This window comes from Balaenoptera borealis (genome assembly GCF_965194805.1).
Source record: "Balaenoptera borealis genome assembly, chromosome: 1".
Lineage (NCBI taxonomy): Eukaryota > Metazoa > Chordata > Mammalia > Artiodactyla > Balaenopteridae > Balaenoptera > Balaenoptera borealis.
Window position 1 is genome coordinate 192,045,273 of NC_138860.1, and position 24,671 is coordinate 192,069,943.

Below are 24,671 nucleotides of genomic sequence, written 5' to 3' on the forward strand. Positions count from 1 at the left end.
GGTCCCTCCCACGTGCAGCCACCCCGAGCAGGACCACAAAGGAGGACCCCTGGGCACCCAGCCCAGCCCTGCTGCCCAGGGCCCTGCACCCAGGCTGATGAGAGGCAGGATGGGTGATGCCCAGGTGCTCTGTGCCTGCCTGTTGGGGACAGAGAGGCTGGACCAGCCTTCCCTGGGCACCTTGTGCCTGCCCTCCGGGGCTATCAGGTGTGTTCCCACGGGCCACTCAGGGGAGCCCCGGCTCGGGCTCCTACAGCAAGGAGGCAGGTGTGTGCCCCTCCACCCTGGGTGAAGAGGCTGGGGACTTGACCAAGGCGTGGAGGAGCCAGGCCTGCCCTGGACTGCTATCTGGACGACCAGCCCAGGGTCCTGCCCGCTGCGCCCTCTGTCCTCGGTGTGCCGGGGATGGGCGGCCAGACCAACCCCTGCATCCGATTTAGTCACTTGATCCGAGCTTTTCAGCTTCACATCTGCAAGTGGGGTGAACGCCCAGATGCATGTATATCAGAGGGGGCACGTATGAATGTCTACTGTCATGGTTATAACTCGTCCTCGGACCCAAAACACGGACGGGAGAACAGAAGAGATGGGCAGGGCTGAAGCACGGTTCTCCCTCCGGGGGCCCCGCCCCTCCGGCTCCCAGGTCCGTTCCGGGGCTCACTCTCTGGGGGACCTGATTCCAAGTCCAAGGTCCACAGCGTGTCCCAGCCACCGACCCTCTGGTGCCGCCCGAAACGTCCACTCCACGGCCCTGAGACCTGCCCTTGGGGCCCCCATCTCCTCTCTCCGAGCCTAGCAGAGCCTCCCTGCCGCTTCACCTCTCTCCTGGGTCCGGTTCCCTCCGAGGCGCCTCCCCAAAGCGCCTCCCCCACTCCCCCACCCCCCGCAGGCTGAACTTCCCGCCCGCCCACCTCTAAGCGCTTCTCTGGTACTGATGGCCCAAAGCCGCTGTGTGTGTGTCTGTTCTCCCTCCCGACTCTGGGGGCTGTGGTGACCCACACAGTCCCCAGGGAGAGGGGGTGCTGGGGTTTGAAGCCTGCTTTCCAGGATGCAGGGGCTGTAGATGTGTGGGGAGGGGTAGGATGGGGAAGAGCCCGTAAGCTCGGGGAGCGGCCCCTGCACCCTTGGCTGTGCCTGGAACAGACTGGGGTGTCTCTTGTGCCTCTTTGAGCAAAGAGGGACGTGGCTTAGAACAAGTTTCCCCTCCTTTTGTGTCCTGGCCCCTGGGCAGCCTGAAGGCTGAGGACCGCTTCTCAGAAGAATATTTCAGGGAGTTCCCTGGTGGCCTAGTGGGTGGCCCAGGTTCGATCCCTGGCCAGGGAACTGAGATGCCACAAGCCACGTGGCTCAGGCCAAAAAAAAAAAAAAAAAAAATTACAAAGGAAACCAATTACATTGAACTATGGTTATTCTAGTGGGTTGAATGGCACCCCCCTGCCAAAAGATATGTCTACCCAGAGCCTTAGAAATTAGGGCCTTTGCAGATGTATAAGATAAAGATCCCAAGATGGGATCACCCTGGATTAGCGTGGGCCCTAAATCCAATGACAAATGTCCTTATAAGAGACAGAAAAGGGGAGACACAGACACAGAGAGGAGGCCATGTGAACACGGAGACAAGGACTGGGGTCTACAAGTCCAGGAAGCTGAGAGTGAGACGCAGACGGATTCCCCCTCAGAGCCTCCAGAGGGAACTAGCCCTGCCCACACCTGGATTTGGGGCTTCTGGTCTCCAGACCCTGAGAGAATGTTTTTTTTAATTGTTTTAAGCCCCTTAGTTCGTGGTCATCTGCTATGGCAGCCCCAGGAAACTAACACAGTTATGACGATATTTAAAAGCAAATTTGGGGGAATTCCCTGGCGGTCCAGTGGTTAGGACTCCGTGCTTTCACTGCCGAGAGCGCAGGATCAATCCCTGGTCGGGGAACTAAGATTCCACAAGCCGTGTGGCTCAGCCAAAATAAAAATAAAAATAAAATAAAAGCACATTTGTGAAATGGTGATGATGGGGCTTCAGGTGGCACGTCTGGCGACTCGTTTCAACTCAGTGACAAGCACAAACGAAATTTTGAGATGTCCGTAGCAGCTGCCACGCACACTCAAAATATCAGTGATTCCGTTGGGAAGAAGTTTTGTTCTCTTTGGGTCTCTGATTTGGGGGAGCATCTCCAGGAAAAAAAGCACTTTTGAGGAGCAAATGTCTGGTCTGCAAAGGAATACCCCAGCCAGAGAGCGGACACAAAGGGTGGGGACAGATGGAAAGTTTATGCCCACTGGTGCAGACTCTCAGAGCCGGCTTCGGTGAAAGCTGTCTTTAACTTGAACCCCGACGAGCAGAGGGAGATTTTCTTGTACAGAATCAATTTTCCTCTGCATTACACACAGAGAAACGATTGTCCAGGCGTCCTATGTTCTACTTAAGAAGGCAAATTGAAAAAAGCAAAGACATTGTAAGTTCTGGCTACACACAAATGGATGCCTGCTAGTTCCAGATGTGTTTTCCACGTTCTAGAAATCTGGGCAGGACATGGAATCACCTGACAGCAATTTGCAGGGGTAAATTGTCACACAGTGTTCTGGGGACACAATCCCTATCATAGTTAGGCTTTTACCATCCAGACAGAAGCACGGTCAGGGTGACAAGGGACCACTCCTCTCAGTTTCTTTTTTCCTTTTTGCTGTGTGAAGCTAAATCATCAGAAAATGACTAGTTTTAAAACATTGACTCAGCACTCCCCCAGAAACGCCCAAATTGGAAAATAAAGACGTGCCCTTCCCTTTTATGGGGGCTGGATAGAAGAAACGCACAATTGACGAATGTTTCTGGGTTTTGTTTTTTGGGTTTTTTTGCAAACCCAAAGTTCAACCTGTGTGCGATCTCTTTTATACAAGTCTCTGGAGGATAAATTCCCCTTGAATTTGGTGACCGGAAACTGTCTCCCAGTTAGATGAACATGCAGCTTCCTTTCAGCCACCAACGAAATGATTTCCCTTTCGGGTGTCAGAATCTCAGGGTGAATGCCGTCCTTGGCTACAGGCAGGACCTCCGCCAGGTCCTGCCCCCAAATTCTCAGTCTCTCCTTTTCCTCGCCATCTTGGCTGTGTCGTTTGCATCCCACTTGTGGATGTGGGTAGGGCATACCCTATAAATAACTACTAAAGGAGGCATCCTTGCTGCAGTACCCCTGACAGAGGCCATCAGCCTCCACCCAAACCACAGGCAGATCCCTGCCTCACTGCCAGCCATTCCGTTCCCCCCCTCCCGCTCCCAGGGGAGACCTGTTGGCTACTAGGGAACTATGCCCTCCACCTCGCCAAGGGCTTTGGTTCGCCAGTCTCTGAAGCAGCACCAACAGCCGGCACTATGGGGCCCACCTGTGGGTGCCAGGCATCATTTTAAGCACTTTAGATATGGCATCTTGGTTACTGTTCTCCCAATCCTCTGGGGCAGGGGCTATGACTGCCCTTTTTTACAAATGGGTAAACTGAGGCTTGGAGTGGTTAGGTAACTTGCTCAAGGTCCCTGACTTGTAAGTGGCGAAGAGGGGATTTGAACCCTAACAACATTCCGACCTCCACACCTACACGATTAACCACTGCACCATACTGGCCCTTCCATGGGGCTGCCCTGCGGAATTTGGAGACAGCTACCCTGTTCTCCAGAACCTTCACCAGGACTTCGAGACAGGGCTGAGCTTCCTGTGGCCATTCCTCTGGTAGCCTCCTGCTGACACCCTGGCAGCTACTGGTACCCGCCCAACTTTGTGTCTTATTTTTAAAATCACATGCATAACCCATACATCCATATGTTGCAAGTTTTTAAATTCTGTCTTTTTGTTCTCAATACAATTCTTTTTTAACTTTTATTGAGTAAATCGAAAGACGGGTGCTGGATTTTCGGTATACAATGCATTTTCCCCCAAAGCTAATTATTAAGGTTAAAACAAATAAACAGCAACAACGTCAGCAAACAAAAGAAAACCATTGAGCTAATGGCTCCCAAATGTCCAGTATTTAATAAACGGGCCACAGTATACTTGGACCAAATGACCTCTGGTCAGAGGCGAACAGCGCACTTCCCCCGCCCGTCCCCCTCCCCCCCAGCCCCTTACTGATTGACAATGGTCTACCTGTCACCCATGTATTCATGCACACACGTGCATACTTCGTGCAAATCCACTTAGGGACCAGACAAAAATACAAGCTGAGTAAGAAGGCAATAATAGCTACCCCCCCGCACCCCGCAGTCCAAGACCTAAAAGGAGGGTGAGTGCGACGCAAGGAGGACCAGGAGAGAAGGGATCCGGGAAAGAGGTGTCGTCTCTGGCCAGGCCGGCCGGCCCAGGGACCACATTCTGACCCATCCTTTCCCCAGTTGAAACAGACTCAGGAGACAGACAGGTGGGGCACCCGGGCCAACTCAGGGCCACCAAGAGATGCCGCTCTGGAACCTGGCTCCTTGGTAACCCACTCCCTGGGACCAGCTTAGGGGTCATGCCCAGTTCTCCGGGTCCAGGGGAAGACCTGGGTTTCACTCAGCCTTGTGAGGAGTGGGGCAGCTAATGCCTCCGGATCGGTAACAGCCCTCGCGGGTGCAGAGGGAGTGGGGGCCGGCAGGGAGGGGCTCGTCAGCAACAGGCGCCTGCACCCCCGAACGAGCCTCTCCCCGGGGTCGCATTCTCCACGTCCCCTTGAAGCGGAGGTGGAGAGGGGTTAACCCCAGGCAGGCCCTCCGGGAATCCCAGGGAGGCTGCTCCGGGCCCCAAAGGCCGCCGCACTGCTGGCAGGACGCCGCATCTCCTGGCCGGCTGGACTCCGACCCGGGCTCCCCGCCGCCCCACGTGCCCCGCCCCAGGAGCTGGTCGGACTCGGGGTAGCTCCCATGTCACCCTCTCTCGAGTTCGTGCACACGATCTCCTCTCACCGACTCCCAGCTTCGGAGCCGCGAGCCCGTGCGCCGGCTGCCCTGAGCTCAGGCCCCGCCGGCGGAGCCCAACCGCGCCCAAGCCCCTCGCGCCAGGTCCCCGCGCTGCCTACCTGGTGCCGTCGGAGCCCCAGGAATCTATGCCCTAGCCGGCCCCGGCTTCGCCGCGTAACCCCTTCGGGGGCGCAGGCAGGCGCGGGCCGAGAGGCGGGTGCAGCTGGGCAGGAGCGGGCGCGGGCGGGGAGGCAGGGCGGGCGCGGGCCGCCGAGGCGGGTTATATGGGCGCGGGGAGGGGAGGCGCCGCGGGGAGGGGTGGCCGCGGGCGTTAGCGCCTTCCGTAGCCGGCCGGCGGGAAGGCAGCGCGGGCCGCTCAGCCGTTGGCAGGAGGAGCGCGGGGCGGCGGGGCCAGGCTGGGGCCAAGGTTGCCGCCCGGCGCTCCGCCCCCCCAGCTGGCCGCGTCCGAGTCGGGGTCCCGGGGCACGCTCCGCCCCGCCTCCTTCCCGCCGCCTTTTGGCGCGCGTCGCCCCTGTCGGCCCCGGCGGGGCCTGCCTCGGGCTGATCGCGGGCTGGGCGCCGGGGCCCTGCTGCTGCGGAGATGGGACGGCGACCCTCGACCGGCTTGGGAGCGAGGGCAAGGGCGCGCGGGAGCCGGGGGTGGGGGGCAGAGATGCAGACTCCGTGTCCCGACGCCTTCCTTTCCCCGAGACGTAGCATCTTCCGGGTCTCCCTCCTCCTCCCCCACCAGCGCGGGACCTCTGCGCGCCGGGCGCTGGGAATCCAAGGGGAGGGGGAAGGGCCGCGCATCGTAGGGGCGCCGCCACCCAGGTCTGCGGAGTGTCCGCACTGGCTGTGACCTGCTAGGGACAGGGGTGAAGGTCGCGACCCCAGGATCCGGGGATAAATGGAGCCGCTTGCTTCCGGGTGGTACTAGCCGGGCTCCTTCGCCTCGGAGGGCGCGCCACCTACACCGCTCACGCAGCGGAGGTCACGGCCTCGCTTCGGCCCCGGCCCGCATTACGGATCCGCGGGGACACTCTGGACGCGACTCTCTCGGCCCCAGCCTGCTTTCTTCCTGGGCGGAGGATGTGCCCACGGCCCCCAGGGAACAATAATTCTGTACTCAAACACTGCCGGGTCGCCGCCGCCCCCCACCCCGCCCCCGGCCCCCGGGGCCGGATTCCGTTGCGCAGGTACGCACGGGTGTCCACGGCGACACGTGGGTCGTGCACTGGGGATGGCTTTCTACGCGCAGAGACCGCCTCAGGCGAAGACTTCCCTTGGGCCCCGACACCCGTGGCTCCATGGTCCGGGTCCCCCGCAGGGCAGACGGGGTCTTCAGGGCTCTCACCTAGTCCTAGGGCCTCGGCTGGAGAACCCGACACGCTGGCGAATTTTGAAGGCTCTAGGCGGCGGGCACGTGCTGTACTCTGCCTTCTGCTGCTCAAGGGACCCGTTATCTCCCTCCGACCGATGCTCCCAGGCCAGGGGAACCCACGCGGCAATGTTGCCGTGGAACTGTGCGCAGCCCCGGACTGGTGCACGGCGTCCGCACCTCACCTGGCCCGTCTGGCTGACTGCCACACACCTTTATGGCTCACCTACTGTTTGCAAGGTGCGGGGTAAGGGGGGGGGCGCCCAAAGACGAATCACAGACAGGGTTTGATCTGGCCGGGGACAAAAAAAGGCCGGCACGGCCGAGCAGGACGCCTGCACGCATCCCCTACCCGTTCGTTCTGGGAAGTCAGTGGGCTTCCGCAGGGCGAAGACGCGGGCCCGGCTCGCGGAGATGCGAGGAGGACCCGGGCCGGGTCTCGGTTCTCAGAACGCAGGGGCGGGGTTGGGTGTCAGGGTCCGTGAGATCTTCGGGCGGCAGAGGCGCCGGCAGGGCCTGGCGGGGGTGTGGGGGGAGACTGCTGTTGGGTGAAGAGGACCCGGAGTCCCTAGTGGGCGAGGGGACAAGGCGCTCGCGGGGCAGCCAACAAGGTCGGCAGAGCCAGCGCCGACGCAGCTGCTCGCTCCCGTCCGTGCAGGGGGCGGGTGCGGCGAGGCCCCGGGTCCGGGCCCGGGTGTCCTTCTCCTCCTCGCGGGTCCGAGCGCAGGTGCGCGCGTGAGATGGACAAGCGGGTGCGTGCGATCCACGCGCTCTCCGTGCGGAGCAAGCGTCAAATTCGTTCTCTCCTGGATCAGAGCAGCTCCTGAGCCTGAAGTGAGGGCCTTGCTGCAGGCATGGTTGCCGGAGACAAACAAAGAAAAACGAATACTTATTCATACTCCATGTATAAAATATACGTATTTTGCACTATATTATATATTCTACACACAAGCGCATGTTTATGTTTGAATACATTTACATATAAATATGTCTTTACATTAAATATAAATACATGAATATAAATAGACACACAGGACGCCAGTTAAATTTGAATTTCAGATAAGGGGGTAATTGTTTAGCATAAATACGTGCCATGTAGTATTTGGGAACATATTTATCCTAGAAAATGATTCGTTGTTTATATGAAATTCAGTGTAAGTGCAGTTTCTGCATTTTATCTGGCAACCCTAGCTGGAGGGGACCTCCCCACACCTGAGCACCGGCGGGAATCCCGGGTGGGACGAAACGCCGTGTCTCCTTTAAGGCGCGGCGGCGCGCGGGGCGCCGGGTGGCGAACTACAAGCCCCACAATGCTGCGCGTCCGCCCGGAGCCCTGACTGGCTGCGGCGCCCGCCCTCCGTCACTTCCGGCCGCGGAGGGGCGGTTGCGGCGGGCTGGGCGGGCTGAGTTTCGTGGGCGTGGGGTACAGCGGCCGCCATGAACTTCTCCGAGGTGTTCAAGCTTTCCAGCCTGCTCTGCAAGTTCTCCCCGGACGGCAAGTACCTGGTGAGCGGCCGCGGGGCCTGGGCCGAGGGTGGGCCCTCCGCGGGGAGGCGCCTGTCCTTACCGGGAGGCGGGGACCCAGGGAGCGGAGAGCGGGGCGGGCGCCGGGCCCGGATGGAGGGAGCTCGAGGGTCTGCAGGTGTGGGCCCCGGGCAGGTGCTGCAGACAGGCGACCCTGGGAAGGGGACCTGGGAAGATGCTGCAGCCTGGGAACCCAGGAAGCCGCCTGCTGCCTGCACCTGGGTTTCCATCTGTTAAAGGCAGGTAAAAGCAATGCTGCTTTCACAAATTTGAGGACACAGGAGATATCGGATCGTTGTTGTTAGTTTGTCACAAAAGGCAGGTATATAGTCCTGTTGGCTGTAAACTGGTGCAGTGGTGCAGCTGCTTGTCCCCTTTCCCAGCCGTCTTCACCTGTCTCTACTACATGCCAGATGAATGATTTTGATAACTAGCATTCTATGCCCAGATAAAGAGAGTTGTCCGCACTCCTGAGATTTGAGCTGCTGATTCCATGGGTGGCAGAATGCTTCTGACATCACTGAGCTGTCTTGTACATGAAAGTTAAGTTTTGAAATATACCAACGTGACCCGTGTATATCCTCAGAATCTTAGGGTGAGGGCATGTGGTGGGTGAGGGATAATTGGCATTGGAAAGACATTAAGAAGAAAAATTATGCTTTATAAAAAGTGTACTTAGTTTCATTAATTAGTAACTCATGCTTCCTGATTCTTTTTTCAGTTCGAGCTTTGTTAACATTCCTTTCATCCTTATCTAGTTCTTTGAGGATGGATGTACATGTTTGCCTTCTTCATGAAGGTTTTATTCTAAATCACATAATGTGGCATTCATCTCCAAAATACAAAATGTCTTTAGCTTAAATGGCACCCCAAAAACCTTGGTATATTCAAAATACTCCCTCATACGTTAGGGTATCCCCCCCCCTTTGGCCATTTATGAAAATTCTAGTGAATTATAAAGAGAGAGATTATATTTTCTCATTTAATTTTGGTACTTTTTTGGTTTTTACACCAAAATAATCAGATATTTCTGATTTAAATATCGTGAGCAGTAGGCAGTAATATTACTGGAACCATGTTCTTCAAAGCTCTATCCTAGGTGCTGGAAAAAGTAGGGCCATGTTGCCATTTTTAATATCTTGCAACAGATTTGATATGGTTTTTCCAAGTGTTGCTACAAACATTCCATTTTGTAAGGAGTTTATTGTAACTGATCACAGCTTTCAAAGCTACAATATGAAAAAATAGGCACGGGGCACATAGTATTTCTAATCTGCAATCCCTCCCCCACTCTCCTTTTCCCATGCAGAACTCATGTGGCTTTTTTTTTTTTTTTTTTTTTTTTGGCTGTGTTGGGTCTTCGTTGCTGTGTGCGGGCTTTTCTCTAGTTGCAGCGAGCGGGGGCTACTCTTCATTGCGGTGCACGGGCTTCTCATTGCAGCAGCTTCTCTTGTTGCGGAGCACGGGCTCTAGCCATGCGGGCTTCAGTAGTTGTGGCACACGGGCTTCAGTAGTTGTGGCACACGGGCTTCAGTAGTTGTGGCTCGTGGTCTCTAGAGCGCAGGCTCAGTATTTGTGGCACACGGGCTTAGTTGCTCTGTGGCATGTGGGATCTTCCCAGACCAGGGCTCGAACCCGTGTCCCCTGCATTGGCAGACGGATTCTTAACCACTGCACCACCAGGGAAGTCCCTCTTGTGGCTTTTTTTTAATGGAAGTTTAGAAAACAAAAATCCAATAATCCAGTTTGACCTTGATAAATACAAAAATGAAGCAATTAACATTTAAAAGTCAGTTCTTGATTTTTGAACTGTGAGGTACTCTCCTATTAGCAGATACGTTTACTCAATCATAGAAATTATTTGCTTGGATTTGGATATTATTAACAAATATGGACATAAAGTAACTATTTTTAAGAAAACTGTATTAACACAAACTTTTCAGAGTCAGGATTAAGAATAAGTTAATGTGGGTGTGTAAGAAACCCCCCCCCAGCCCTTCTTCCTATGAGTCCCACACGACTGCCACACTCAACACTTCTGACACATCTGGTCACCAGCTGTGTGGCGTTTTTTCCCCACACCAAGCAGTGCTCCGCCACGCCAGCTGGGTGTCCTACAGTTTGACTGAATTCTGACACTGTCTACCTGGAGAGAGCACCAGGTCCCACAGGTTAGGGGCTCAGTCCCACGAGACTGCTTCCTCCCCCTTCAGACGCCAATTGCAAGTCCAGGTTGTCACCTGTGCTTCTGACCAACTGGCTATAGGTCAGAGGTTCCATGATGTCCTCTTTGGGTTCCATTAATTTGCTAGAGTGACTCACAGCACTGAGAGAAACACGTTTACCAGTTTATTAAAGGATATGGTAAAGGACACAGATGAGCAGCCAGATGAAGAGATACACAGGGTGAGGCCCGGGGGGTCCTGAGTGCAGGAGCTTCTGTCCCTGTGAATTTGGGGGGCGTCACCCTCCGTGTCTGGTTGTGCTCACCCCCCTGGAAGCTCTGAACCCCGTATTATTGGGATTTTACGGAGGCCCATCACATGGGCCTGAGCCATCATTAACTCCATTTTTAGCCCTTTTTGCTGAAGAGAAAGGGGGCTGGGGCTGAAAATTCCAAGCTTCTAATCTTGGCTTGGTCTTCCGGGTGACAGCCCCATCCAGGAGCCCACCCAGAGTTGCCTCTCTAGAACAAATGACGCTCCTGTCACCCAGGAAATTGCAAGGGTTTCATTCAGGAGCCCTGTGTCAGGACCTGGGGGCAGAGACCAATATGTCTTTTCTGTTCTCTCATCACAGGTAAATGAGCATTCATGAAGCGTCCTTACACATGCAGAATTTCAAACCTGTATATTGACTTTCTGTTGCTTAGGCTCCAAGTCAGACATTGAACAGAAGGGAACTGCGTTTCTGGGGTCGTTCTCACCAGCAGCCCTGAGCCTCCCTGCTCACTCCTTACAGATTGTCTGCAGGTGATAAAAGCGGAGAGGATTTGGTTGTTTACAGATGAGCCTTTCCCCAGTGCTGTTTCCTGCTTCAGTGTTAGTCGGACAGTGAAGAAAGTAGAAAGTGACTCCAGTAGAGAGTTTTAAAATAATACTTTCTCCGGGGATTTAACAGTTTGGGCACCTGGCTTGTACCTTTCAGTTTTATCTTCCGTTAACTCATCTTTGTTGAGAACGGGCTGTCCACGGGATGAGCACGAGGCCATCTAGGCCGAAAGCGTGTGTGGAGGGAGCGGAGGAGGCAGCCCCTGGCTGGAGCGCCGCACTGCCGCCCCGAGAGGACCCTCCTCCAGAGCCCACACTGCCCGCCTCTCTCCTCCCTTTCCAGGCTTCCTGCGTCCAGTACCGGTTAGTGGTCCGGGATGCAAACACCCTCCAGATCCGCCAGCTGTACACGTGCCTGGACCAGATCCAGCACATCGAGTGGTCGGCCGACTCGCTTTTCATCCTGTGTGCCCTCTACAAGCGGGGGCTGGTGCAGGTTTGCGGCCCGAGGCTCGGACGCCCCCCGTACCGGAGCGTAGCCCCCGCGAAGGGCCTCGTCCTGTGCCCTGCCGGTCTGGAAGAAGAGGCAGCACAGCTCAAAGGCCATTTTCTTTTAAAATTGTAATAGTTCGCTCATAGTTTAAGTACTTTTAAGATAAGAAGACACTTAAGTGTCCTTGATCTGTAACCAAGTTAATTCAGTAACAGGCAGTGTTCAGAGGGCAGCCCAGCAACTCGCTCGTCCTGTGTGGGAGCACTGAGATGTGTTTTGTTGTAGACCCCAAACCTAACTAAGTGAGGCCTCAGGGACAGCAGAGGGGTGAACCCTTCGAAGCACGACAACACGCTGTCACCGAGAAGCGTGGCTTACCTCTGTGGTGCAACCCAGGCCCAGCCCTTCATGCTGGAAGGTTCCGAGGGCTCGCCCGTGTTTGCCTCCGCACAACTCTTGGCCGGTTGTCTTCAGGCCTACGTAGCGCACTGACTCGTCTCTCTCTTGTGACTGTAGGTGTGGTCTTTGGAGCAGCCAGAGTGGCACTGCAAAATAGACGAGGGTTCGGCAGGGCTGGTGGCTTCCTGCTGGAGCCCCGATGGGCGCCACATCCTCAACACGACGGAATTCCACGTGAGTTCGACGCCCCGAATGCCCCCTCCTCCTGAATCGCTTGGGAGCGTTAGAGTGGGTGGTTTGGGGGGAAGGGTATACGTCGTAAGTGGTCAGAGCATTATAAGCCCATGAGTGTTGTTATGTAATCTTTTTGCCCAGTTTTTTTTTTTTTTTAAAGGCTAATTTGATATTGTCATTAATTCTTTTTTTTTTTTTAATTTTTATTTATTTATTTATTTATTTTTGGCTGCGTTGGGCCTTCGTTTCCGCACGAGGGCCTTCTCCAGTTGCGGCAAGCGGGGGCCACTCCTCATCGTGGTGCGCGGGCCCCTCACCACCACGGCCCCTCCCGTTGCGGAGCACAGGCTCCAGACGCGCAGGCTCAGCAATTTTGGCTCACGGGCCCAGCCGCTCCATGGCATGTGGGATCTTCCCAGACCAGGGCTCGAACCCGTGTCCCCCGCACTGGCAGGCAGACTCCCAACCACTGCGCCACCAGGGAAGCCCCTTGCCCAGTTTTAATGAAAGGATTTTTATAAAAGAACAGCTTAAATTACATTTTTAAGGATTTAAACAGGTTCTTTTTTTTTTTATTTTACTTTTGGCTGTGTTGGGTCTTCGTTTCTGTGCGAGGGCTTTCTCCAGTTGCGGCACGCGGGGGCCACTCTTCATCACGGTGCGCAGGCCTCTCACTATCGTGGCCTCTCTTGTTGCGGGGCACAGGCTCCAGACGCGCAGGCTCAATAGTTGTGGCTCACGGGCCTAGTTGCTCCGCGGCATGTGGGATCTTCCCAGACCAGGGCTCGAACCCATGTCCCCTGCATTAGCAGGCGGATTCTCAACCACTGCGCCACCAGGGAAGCCCCTAAACAGGTTCTTTGATTCAACAATTGAAAATGAACTTCAGTATGAACAAATTTACATCTTCCCCTCAAGACATCTGATCTGTGTGTTTCTAACCTCGTCATTCATTTCCTCTTCAAGCCTTGGGCTTACTTGGGACATGGGGCCCTGGGCAGGAGCTCTGAGTGTGAAGAACATTTGAAATCTGACGGTAAATCAGAGATAGCTCGGGTGGTGTGAACGCATCTCGTCAGTGTGTCACATTAGGGGATCAGGGAAGGCTGGGGTGGTGTGAACACATCTCGTCATTATATTGAATTTGATGTCTGCCAGTTTAGGCCATTGGGGAGGGAGACAGCAAGTGAAGGGGGCTGGTTTCTCCGTGTTATACACATTGACATTTTACAGGGCTGTTGGAGAGAACTTGAGCTGTTCATATAGCCTCATCTAAAAGGCTTCATGCTTATAATTCTTCGGGCCTAAATCCAGCCCCCACACGGGCACCTGTCAGTGTGAAAGAGAAACCGTGCTCCTTGGACAAGGTTCAGTGACAGGCAGCCTGTGCGCTGCCGTGAGGCCTGAGGACGGAGCACTCACGACTGCAGGGTGTCTGTGGGCCCCACCTCAGCCCGCAGGGCCCCTCGCTCTGCATTGTGCATTAAGCATGTCCTTACTTACCATAAGGTCTTATCCGTGTGTGCGCGTGTGTGTGTGTGCAGACACCATACACTGTGGTGTGCGTTTGTCTAAAGTTTGCTTAAATGAAGTCATACTCTGTGTTCTGTTGTGGTTCTTTCTTCCCCCGCGATAGCGTTTTTGAGATTCATCCACGTTGAGGGTTTGACTGCTTCTTTCAGTCCTTGTAGGGAAAGTCATGCCACGGTTTAAGCAGCCAGCCTGCCGGTGCTGGGCACTGGAGCTGTCGCGGTCCATGCTGCAGGCAATGGATGGTGGGCGTCTGCTCGGCCCGTACCCAGGCGTTCTCTCGCGGACGTTTGGGGAGGGGAGGTCGCCTGGCTGTAGGAGATGCAGTTTGATCAGGATGTTAAATGGATGCCAGTCCAGCAGAACCGCAGTGGTACTGCACTGTGGTTTGCATTTTCATTTCTCTAAGCATTGGTGACGTTGAGTTTCCATATCTTATTTTATACACACCCATGCACACACTTCATTTAAATATGTGTTTCAGGTTCACGTGGAGTTTATAATGGTGGTGTCAGGAGTGAATCCGTTTTTATCTGTTCCCAACAGGATTTGTTAAGAAGTCCGTCTTTACCACCTGTGTCGAGAACTGAATTTCTTTACACTGACGTGATCGGTTCCGGTTTTCCATTCTGTGCCATCGTCGGCCCGTTTCACTCCTGTGTTACAGAATGTTAACATGTGACGGGGCTGGGCCCTCCTCGCTGCCTCTGCTCTGCCAGGTTTTCTCATGTGTTTTTGAGGCTCTGTTACTAGAACTGTTACAAGTTTCATGGTGAATTGAGCCTTTTATTATAATAAACTGTTCTTCACATCTCGTAGATTTTTCTGTTCTGCAGTGTGTTTTGTCAGATGTTGGCATCAAATGCCATCCTTCCTTGGTTAGGGGTTTCAGGGTATATCTTTTTCATCCTTTTACTTTCAGCCTTTCCGTATCCTTAAATTTTAGTATGTATGTTTAAATAGCCTGTGGTTGGCTTAAAAAAATAAACTCAGACCGGAAAACTTTTTCTTCTATCTCAATAAAGCCCATTGGAACTATTATGCACGGCAACACTGACCCACTTTAAGCGTGTGGACCGTGAGCTGGGACACGCAGCCGCCGCCCCGGCGGGGATGGAGCGTGCTTACACCACCCAGTGGGCACCTCCCGCCCTCCCGCCATCCTGCTGCCCACCTCTGGCCTGCTTCCTGTCGCTCCTGGTTTACGGTTCAGATTCCACGTGAGAGGGGCCACGTGGCTCGCAGAGTTTTGTGTTTGGCTTCCATCACTCGGCCTCATGCTCTTCTTGAAATTTGTCCGCGTCTGTGGGCATCAGGTCCGGTTTCTCGGAGCTGAGTGGTGTCCCCGTGCGGATTCCCCACCCTGTGTGTGTATCACCCACTGGCCGCTGGAGCTGTCGTGAATATCCTCACACGGGCTGTCTGCGGACGCGGGTTTTTCTTTCTCTCGGGTAAAAACCTGGAGAGCGGGGTGCCGGGAGGTGTACGTTCACAGCTTAAGAAACCGCGGACCCTTTCCTGCGGTAGCCGTGCTGTGTAGCACCCCCCCCAGCGGTGCAGGAGGTCGTCCCGTGGCCTCACCGACGCCGCGCGCCCCAGCCTCTTCTGCCAAGCAGTCTGCTGTGTGCTGGTGTTTCCTTGTGGGTTTTCTTGGTGATTTCCGTATGACTAATGATGTTAAGCGTCTTTTGTGTGCCCATCATCCTGTAACTCTTGTCTGTTCATATCGTCTGTCCGTTTCTTTATTAGGCCGTGTGTCCTTTTGTTGAGCTGTAAGGTTCTGGTTACAAGTTCTTTGTCAGATACACGTTTAGTAAATATTCTCTCCCGGTCTCTGGCTTGCTTTTTCATTTTGTTAACAGTTTCTTTTGAAGAGCAGTCTTTCATTTTGACAGGGTCTAATGGATCAATTTTTTCTTTTATCATTTGTGCACTTTGTGTCTAAAGAAATCCCTGCCCAACCCAAGATCACAGAGTTTCTTCTGTTTTCTTTTAGAAGTTTTATGATGTTAGCTCCTAAGTTTAGATGTGTGATTTGTCTTGAATTTCTGTCCTTTCCCCACTTTGCACCTTTGTCAGAAATCAGTTGCCTGTAGGTATGTGGGTCTGTTTCTGGACTCTGTCTTGTTCCATTGATCTTTTAGTCTGTCTCTGTGCCAATACCACACGCTCCGGATCACTAAAGCTTAATAGTAGGTCTGGAAACCAAAATCAGTGTGTTTTCCAATTTTGTCCTTTTTAAAAGTCGTTTTGGCCATTCTGGGTCTTTAGTATTTCCGTATCAATTTTGGAATAAATTAGTCAATTTCTAAAAAAAAAAGTTGTGCTACGATTTTAAAATTGAGATTGCATTGAATATGTAGACCAATTTGGGGCTAATTGCCATCTTAACAATACTGAGTCTTTGGATCCATGAACATAGGATACTTTTCATTTTTTTAAGTCTTTAAAATTTTTTTCTAAGCAATATTTTCATTGTACAGATCTTGTACATATTTTACAAAATTTATTCCAAAGTTTTAAATTTTGTTGTATCAGCTCTTGACTCTGCTTCAGCCCAGGGGAAGAGCCGAGGGTGCTCAGGCAGGTGTACGTGTGTAAACCTGGAGGGGTTCGACCTCTGAACGCAGTCCCACTTCTCACAGGAGAGGGGAGCCGCACATCCACACTGATAAAGAACTCGGTGCGCTGCTGTCAGCTTGCTGTGTTTCTTGAGTTAATTTTCCGAACAATCTCTGAGTTGGAAAAGGTCATTTTAAGTATTTTTGCTTAAGTACTGGAATTTTCCCGGTCACCGGCAGCAGCGACGAAGTAATAAAAATGTACTTATTTTTTACGTCAAGACAACTAGAAAGTGTTGTGGAAAAGGAGATGAGCTAAGGAACTCTTTCTCCAAAGTGACTGTTCTCTGGCGAGATGAGCGTTTCAGTTCACCCTTAAATGTGGCAACGCCTGAAAGCACAGCCCAGCCCAGAGGGGGGTCCTGCTGAAGGGCCGACACCTTGGAAGGACCCTTGGTGGTGACGATGATGCCATGGGACCAGACCTGAAATCCCAGGTCAAGGCCCCCTGGCCTCCGCTTTCCCGCAGCAGGATGTGTGGGTGGGCACAGAAGCGGGCCTGCTCGGCCGGCCCTCAGGGAGCCTGCCCTTCAGCCACCTCTGACCTGTCCCCCTGCGCTCTCCCCTCCTGCGGTGCTGCCACCTTCCTCGAGCTTACGGAGGGGAAGCGGGTGTTTATCTGCCTCTTTCTTTCTCACTGGATTTGTTAAGGTTACACACAGTTGGGTTTCTTTTAACGGTTTTCGATGGGGGATGGCGGGGGATGGCGGGTAAAAATCAGGCTTAAGTGCTTTGTGTCCTTTCTGCCTTTAACAGAGAAGTGTGGATGGGGCAGGGGATGGGGGGCTCCCAGCCAGGAGCGCCCTGGGCCTTCCCTCCTCTCCCTCGCTCACCTGGAGGACAGGTGTTCCAGGCCAGATGGCGCCGGCTGTGCGTGTCCAGGTGGATTTAACACCCAGACCTGCTGGGCTGGGAAGGGTGTGCCTTTCCACCCTCCTTGGCCTCTGAGAGCAGGAGGTTTTACAGGGAACAAGCCTGTCCTCAGGGTGAGCCTCGCTCCTGGGCCGTGCCGCGTCTGCACGCCCTGGTACCTTTTCCTTAGACGGACAAGCGCTTTACCTTGAGTACAGCCCAGAGGTGCCGCCAACCCTGCAGCTTGTCTGCATCCCTTGTCTCCCCTAAATGCCGCGTGAGCTTTTCACAGAGGCAGTTCAGGACATCAGATTCTTTTCTTTCCTAAGAGACAATGTGGAGAAAATGCAGTTAATTCATTTTTTAAACCTCCTAAGCTAAAAAAGAAAAAGGGCCTAGCTTGCAGGAATCACACTGGTACAGAAACGCGGGGCCCTGCGTTTTACTTCATGTGAAGTCCTACAGTTTTTAAAGCTATGCTTATTTGTTGAAAGCAGTTTTCCAGCCCGTGTTCCTTACCTCACAGCCACGCCTGGTAAACACAGCCTCGTCCGTGTCCACTGGCCTGGGGGCTGTGGGAGCTGGAGGTGGCAGGGCGCCCAGTTCCCCTCCCTGACGGCCGATGGGAAGGGTGTGGACGTGCTTTTCCGAAACAAACATTTGGAAACTCCGGTCAAGGGTGATTGTTCACGTTGAGGCTCCGAGGGAGTCTGGGGCGGCTCCGGCAGCCCTCCACGTGCCTGGGTGCAGGGGGGCCTCGCCTGCTCACAGGGCCGGGGTGACAGTGCGGAGGCTCTGGGTTCCCCCCCCCCACCGACCCCGAGAGCAGCTCCCCGAGCCCAGGCGTCCATCCCTGGCGCACTCGCTGGTCCCTCACTGACACGTCTGCTTCCGGCCGTTTTGCAACAGCCCGGGCAGCTGTCGCTACCCGCGCGATGTGCCCGCAGTGGGTCCCCCAGAAATCCTCCGCAGAGGCCTCCGTGCGGGCAGTCGGGCCACTTACCGTCCCTGCCGGCCCGGGGCTGCCCGGTGAGGCAGAGCCGCTCGCCCCTTCATCTGGTTCAGGAGACCGAGGAGCGCCCTGTGTGGCTTCCCTCCTAAACGTGTTTCTCTAAGTAGCATTTTTAGGTTTATTATTATGTGAAAACTGTGACTGTAGCATCCCCCCACCCTTATCCGCAGGGGATGCCTTCCAGGACCCCACGGATACCTGAAACCCCCTACAGCACTGAACCCTCTATGTGCTGCTGTTTCCTATACGGATGTGCCTGTGATAAAACTTATAAATTAGGCCGAAAAGGAGGGATGACTGCACTTTGAACTAAAACGCACTTATATTTAACTTTGTGTCACTCAGATAATATTGTCACAAAATGAAAGCCAAGCACAAGGAGCATTAAGTTGAACAAACATGGGACTTCCCTGGTGGTCCAGTGGTGGTTAGGACGCGGCGCTTTCACTGCCGTGGCCTGGGTTCCATACCTGGTCGGGGAACTGTGATCCCACAAGCCGCGCGGCGCGGCGAAAAAAAATTTAAATTTAACAATCGTAAAATGTGAGTTTGACACACTTCTTTAGACAGAAAACACCACAGGACTGCTGATGCGGGTACTTCTGCGGGGAATCTCTTGCTTGGGTGCTGACGATCTGGTTTAAGACTTGGAATGGTCTCTCCAAAGACACTAACTACATGCTGTTCCCTTTCTCTTTTCCCTCCCCTTGCCGCTGGCAGCTGCGGATAACCGTCTGGTCCTTGTGCACAAAGTCCGTGTCCTACATCAAATACCCTAAGGCTTGTCAGCAGGGTGAGTCGGCCAGAGGTGCTCAGAAGCCATTTCTCTGTCGCAGTTTGGGGTTTGGGGACCTTTTTTCCCTGGAAAATTTCAAACACAGGCAAGAGCCGCCTCAGCCGTGTGTCAGCTCGTAGCCAGTCTTTTTTCTCTATACCCGCCCCCTCCCCCGCCCCCAGATTATTTTAAAAGTACATCCCAGACCTCCTAGTGAGTCCTTCATCTGTGACTATTCCCACCTGTGTCTCCAGGGCTTCTCCTTTACGCGATGTCAGCGACTAACCAGGGTACTGTCCTTTAGGGCGTCAAAGAAGAAGGACTTACGCGTAAACCCTTTACATCTGCTGCCGGACCGGGCGCTCAGGTCCCTCCAGTTCATGTCAGCCTTGCACCCCCACCTCACACGCCAGATTCTGAACAGAATCCTCCACTGACTTAACTCTGTGAGGCCTGGAGTGGGGAAATGGCGACTGTCACGCCTGGGCATCACCGAGGAGGGCCAGGGGCACGTGTCCTCTGTGCTGGCGGGGATTCCACCCCCGAGGGTTTAGCTGGACCCGAGAGCCAGTCGGGCGCCCCACTCTCTTGAGTCCTGAAGTTACATGATGGTCTTTCAGTTAAGAAACAGAAGGAAGCGGTACATAATTTGAATGCTTTTTCCATTTTTTCTCTTGCTGTCAGCTGTTTGAACCTCACATGTGAATGGTGTGCAATTGTACACTTATTTTTTATTTTTATAGTTTGGATATTAGTGTCTCTCCAGATGACACACACACTTCTTGGTGGAAATGACAGCTCTGTCATTTAGGTGGTCTTTTGACCCATGAGGTATGAAATGTGGCTGCAGGCTCAGTTCGCTAATACGGACCCAGAAAGTACAGTCTAGTTGCAGCCAGATTCTTACCTGAATTGACTTCTTCCAAATTTAAATTCAAAAGTAAAAATAGGAAATGTCATGACAAGCCTGCTCTGAACCAGCTGAGTTTCCTGCAGTTAATTTTCTAAGAACACAACACTCCGTAGGGCACCGCACTTCCCAGTAATGTTCTGGGGCTCACTGGGGCTCAGGTCACTGTGTGTCTCTCGCAGGCTCTCTGCAGGTCAGAAGTCTGAGCAGGGGTGTGGAGACCCTGCCCTGTGCAGACACGCACTCCCCACCGCGGACGCCGCGCTCTGTGTGCCACGTCCCCCTCGTCACACCTCTGCTTTCTCTTTCTCATTCTAACTTGAAAACCACTGCTGCGATCCGCTTCTCGATCCCGGGACCTTTCACTCTTCTCGGCAGGAATAACCTTTACCAGGGACGGCCGCTACCTGGCGCTGGCCGAGAGGCGGGACTGCAAAGACTACGTGAGCATCTTGGTCTGCAGCGACTGGCAGCTCCTGCGGGTGAGACGTGTCCCCACCTGGCAGCGGAGCGACCCTGGGGAGGGCGGGGAGGGGAGAAGCGCGTTGTCTGAGGTTCCAGGGCGTCTTCCGCGTGGTATGGAGCAGTGTGATTCCACATTCCCAAAGGCCGGGCGCTGCCTGTAACCACGTGGCGCGCACACCGGCAGGCGTTCGTAGCACGTGGTGAGACGGCGCGTGCTCGCGGTGTGTTCACGGTTAACAGGCCGCCAGGTTGGTGCCACCTCCCTTCCTGTTGGTTCCGTGGTATTTGCATGCGTGTGGCTGCCTCAGGCGGAGGAGTGAGCTGGAGTTTAACACTGACCACGTGCCTGTGCGGGGCAGGAGGCCACGGACACAGACGCACAGGGCCGGGCAGGACCCCCGGATGCCGTCAGACGGAGGCCTCCTTGACGGGGCAGGGGTGTCCTGGGGGGGTCTTGCCTGGGCTGGTCCTAAAGGCACAAGACTCAGCCAGGCAAGAAGGGGGTACAGGCGCGGGGCGGACGGAGGCCTGAGCCACATCGCAGCCACGTGTGCCCGGCCTGGAACCTCCCCAGCGCTCAGGCCGGACGTCACAGCAGGAGGACACGGTTGTACACGTTTCTGTCCGTGGCTAGATGAGGAAGTTAAATGCTGAATGTGTTAACACATCAGTTATAAAATAAACGTTCGTGTATCTGTTGAAGAAAACATTTTCAATTTCACCTCTCCCCCCGCCCGCCTCGGCAAGCACTTTGACACGGACACGCAGGACCTGGCCGGGATCGAGTGGGCCCCCAACGGCTGCGTGCTGGCCGTCTGGGACTCCTGCCTGGAGGTAGACAGCCCCCTCGGGGCCCTTTCTGCTCTAAGCGCCGTCGCCAGTATTTCTCTCACGGGCTCCGAACGCCGAGAGCCTTAACTGCCTCTTTTAGAGGTCGAGCTGAGGAGCTTCTGTTGGCTCCCGGTTTCCCCTTTCCCGCAGTGTTATCACTTTGCTCCTCTAGTTATGGTCCCGCGTCCCCATTTCCTGCCGCCGTCGGGGAGGGCAGTGTCCCCGCCCCGAGTCTCACTCCCTCCTGAGTGGCTGCCTTACCCGCTCCGGGTTCAGTAACAATTTCAGTGTCTCGGCAGTACAAGATCCTGCTCTACTCCCTGGACGGCCGGCTCCTGTCTACGTTCTGTGCTTACGAGTGGTCCCTGGGCATCAAGTCCGTGGCCTGGAGCCCCAGCAGTCAGTTCCTGGCAGTCGGGAGCTACGACGGAAAGGTGGGAGGTCGTCCTCGGGGTGAAGCCCACGGCCAGTGCCCCAGCAGTGGCTCTGACCACGTGGTTTCCACCCCCCGCCACAGGTGCGGATCCTTAACCACGTAACTTGGAAAATGATCACAGAATTTGGGCATCCCGCAACCATTAATAATCCCAAAATAGTAAGTCTGGAAGCACGTTTCTGTTTGAGCAATATTTGGGGAAGGGGGGTCGAAAACTGCTTTTTCACTTTCCGTTATTTATGGCAATACAGGTACTTACATCCCCATAACCTTCTGATACTGTAACATTTCAAACGTCAGACTTGCCCAGAGGCCTTTGTTTCTCCTGCCACGTTCCCAGAGGGTCCAAAGCGGTGTCCTTCCCCTCCGCAGCCCCCAGCCCCCACCCCCACCCCCACCCCCGCGGCTCGCTCTGGGACCAGCTCCTGCTCTGCGCTGTGAACAGGGTCCCCTGCCTGCGGGCGCCAAGCATCTGCTGGGCCACCCACTGTGCTCTGGGCCAGTCGGAGAAGAGCAGGCAGACCCTTGCCCCATGGAGTCTGGGCCGGGGCTGGGAGGGCTGGTGTCTTCCCCGGGTGGGTAGGAAGGCTGCCTGCCAAGGGGTCCTGGGGCAGACACAGGGAGGTGATGCAGGGTTTGGGGAGGAGCAATTCGGGCAGTAGGAACAGGCACAGGAGTGCAAAGGTCCTGAGGTGGGAACAAGCATCCATTTATTCAGCAGGCGCCGGTCTGGGTGCTGGGAGACCTTAGGGACCCGGAGAGACACCCCGCCTTGGGGGGGACAGCAGGGACGGGGACAGACACCCCGCCTCGTGGGGGACAGCAGGACTGGGGGCAGACACTCTAGTGAGTTGTCTGCTGGTGAGGGACCTAAGATGGGTGAGTGGTGAGGAGAGAAGCAGCCGTGGGGCTGCCGTACAGCCGCGAGCCGGTGGCGGTCCTGACGCCGGCAGGGAGTGGAGGGCCTGCTGGGGCTGCAGGAACAGGACTGGAAGGCGGCCGGGTCGGATGGGGCTGCCCCGGGCCTTGCAGGGTTCGCTGGGGGTCCTTCCACCCCACGGCCGGTGCGGTCTGAGGTGTCGGGCCGCTCGCCCTTCCCGTCAGGCCTCCGGTGACGCACGCCTCCTCGCTCCTGGCCCGTGTGTCACCTGTCCCCACTGAAGTGCTGGCCCGCGGGTGAGACCTCGTGGAGGGTGCCCAGGAGGGCGCGGTGAGCGGGGCTGCGGCTGCACGTCCTGCCCGGGCCGTCTGTCTTCCAGGTGGTGTACAAGGAGGCCGAGAAGAGCCCGCCACTGGTGCTGGGCCGCCTGGCCTTCCCTCCGCCCAGAGCAGCGGCTGGGCCCCTGTCCTCCACGGAGAGCAAATGTGAGCAGCTGGGCCCGGGGTGGGGGCCTTTCTCTTCCTCCCCTTTCCTTTCACTATGAAAAAAAAGAGTCCTCTGGGTCCAGGGAGATTCCAGGTGTTCCTTGTTTTTTCTCAAATCCTCTCCTGTGATGCCTGGTAGCCAGCGTCTCTCTTAGCTGTGAGCCAGCAGGCCGCCTGGCCACTGGCTCTGTTGACTGAATACAAGCCCTGGGAATCCTAATTTGACGGCTGGTCCTCTTACGGCGACTTTTTAATGAACAGTGACTTCCTTGGGTGAGCAGGGCCCTCAAGAGGCTCAGGGAGATGCCGCAGCTGTGTCGGGGACCTGGGACGTTACTCGTCCGTAAAATGGCGTCATTAGGGCGTCAGAGGAGCCGCTGGGATGGCCACCAGGCCCTGCAGTGGCGACAGGCCCGTCACAGCTCCGGAAACACGGCCTCGCAGGGGAGGGCGCGAGGACAGGCCTTGTGCGCCACGGCCAGGTTCCCCCCGAGCCCCGTTCTTGCTCCTCGCCCCGCGGGGGGTCGTGGGCAGGACCGCAGACCGCAGGCCTCGCCCCGCGGGGAGGCTCAGGGTGCTCTCTCTTTTGACGCCCAGACGAGGTCGCCTCGGTGCCGGTCTCCTTACAGACTCTGAAGCCTGCCCCCGACAGAGCCAACCCCAGGATCGGCATTGGGGCGCTGGCCTTCAGTCCTGACAGCTGCTTCCTGGCGACGAGGAGTGGTCAGTGGCCCGTGCACGTGTGTGTGCTGTCCCCTCCCCGCTCCCTCGGGGCCGGGCAGTCGAATGGCTTGAAAGGAGAGTCGGGGCGCGGGTCTCCCGCACGTGCTTCCTCCCGTCCTGCTGCGGAAGCGTCTCGGGTCACTGGGCCCATCGGAGCAGCAGCCGCCCAGCCGCTGCACCTCAGGCCCTGGCCTCTGCTCCCTCTGTGTCCGTTTGGGAAAGAGCGGGGCGCAGGCCGACAGGACTCCCGTGTGCGCCAAGCAGCCTCGGGGAGGGCCCTCCCCCACCGAGGCCCCAGGCAGCGTCCGTCCTCAGGCGTGAGCGGCACGGGGGCTCGAGCAGGGGAGCAAGGGGGTGACCGCGGGCCTGTTCACGTCTTCCTTCCTCAGACAGCGTCCCCACCGCCGTCTGGATCTGGGACATCCAGAAGCTGAGGCTGCTCGCGGCGCTGGAGCAGCTGTCCGCCGTGCGCTGCTTCCAGTGGGACCCGCGGCAGGCCCGGCTGGCCATCTGCACGGGGGGCAGCAAGGTGTACCTGTGGTCGCCGGCGGGCTGCGTGTCGGTGCAGGTGCCCGGGGAAGGTGAGCGCGAGCAGGGACGCGAGCAAACGCGGCCTCGAGCAGAAGGTGAAAGCCCTTCTCGGGAGGCACCTTCCCATAAACCTCAGGGCCGCCGGGTGTGCGCACTTGACTTGGGCCCGCGGCTTTTAGCATCCCAGGCCAGGGGGAGCCTTCCCACCCGCTGAACTCTGGGGCTCCAGCTGGGTCACCCTGGAACGCTGGCCTCTCCTGCTCTAACCTCCTGGCTTCCTCCAGGTGACTTCCAGGTGCTCTCCCTGTGCTGGCACCTGAGTGGGGACTCCCTGGCCCTCCTCAGCAAGGACCACTTCTGCCTGTGCTTCCTGGAGACGGAGCAGGGGGTCGGCACAGCCTTCGGGCAGAGGGGTGACCACACGTAGGACCCGTGCATGATCAGGCCCACGTGGCTCAAGGTGGGAGACCTCGGCTTGTGTCGGCCGCGGGAAAGGAGCAGAGCTTCTTGGTGCAGGGTCTCCCACTGGGGTGGCCTGGAGGAAATGCTTTGCTTCCATTTTTCTATAGGCAAAGCATTTTTGTTAATATGTATGGTATAAAACTAATTTTTGTTACTTAAAATAAATATTTGCTAATTCATAAAATGTCTCGTGCTTACTTTCTTCAAAGGTTTAGGTCACGG

The 24,671-nt window shown here is 55.6% G+C and overlaps 2 protein-coding genes across 4 annotated transcripts in view; one reads left to right on the plus strand and one right to left on the minus strand.

Moving 5' to 3' along the window:
• The window catches only part of TP73 (tumor protein p73), a 68,781-nt gene extending 63,426 nt beyond the window's left edge, over positions 1-5,355 (minus strand). The window contains exon 1 of one of the 2 annotated variants that reach the window (XM_082403851.1): positions 5,038-5,355. The gene's annotated coding sequence lies outside the window, so the exon portion shown is untranslated. The remainder of the gene's footprint in view (positions 1-5,037) is intronic. The other variant, XM_082403853.1, reaches the window with a different exon arrangement.
• Positions 5,356-7,636: 2,281 nt separating this feature from the next.
• WRAP73 (WD repeat containing, antisense to TP73) lies at positions 7,637-24,633 on the plus strand. Of its 2 annotated transcripts, XM_082403907.1 has the most exons (12): positions 7,646-7,802; positions 11,154-11,306; positions 11,820-11,936; positions 18,672-18,744; positions 20,015-20,118; positions 20,849-20,935; positions 21,232-21,366; positions 21,450-21,527; positions 22,628-22,733; positions 23,331-23,456; positions 23,846-24,037; positions 24,272-24,633. In XM_082403907.1, the coding sequence occupies exons 1-12, from the start codon at positions 7,734-7,736 to the stop codon at positions 24,412-24,414; spliced, it is 1,383 nt and encodes a 460-aa protein (XP_082260033.1). In that variant the 5' UTR covers positions 7,646-7,733; the 3' UTR covers positions 24,415-24,633. The 2 variants fall into 2 exon arrangements, with proteins under 2 accessions (XP_082260034.1, XP_082260033.1); XM_082403908.1 differs by lacking the exon at positions 11,154-11,306 and having other exon boundaries at positions 7,637-7,802.
• The last annotated feature ends 38 nt before the right edge of the window (positions 24,634-24,671 follow it).

Coding starts and splice junctions, on each gene's coding strand:
- WRAP73 (XM_082403907.1), top strand. CDS start 7,734: ATGAACTTCTCCGAGGTGTTCAAGCTTTCCAGCCTGCTCTGCAAGTTC. Junction 20,119..20,848: donor GCGACTGGCAGCTCCTGCGG/GTGAGACGTGTC, acceptor CGCCTCGGCAAG/CACTTTGACACGGACACGCA. Junction 21,367..21,449: donor TCGGGAGCTACGACGGAAAG/GTGGGAGGTCGT, acceptor CCCCCGCCACAG/GTGCGGATCCTTAACCACGT.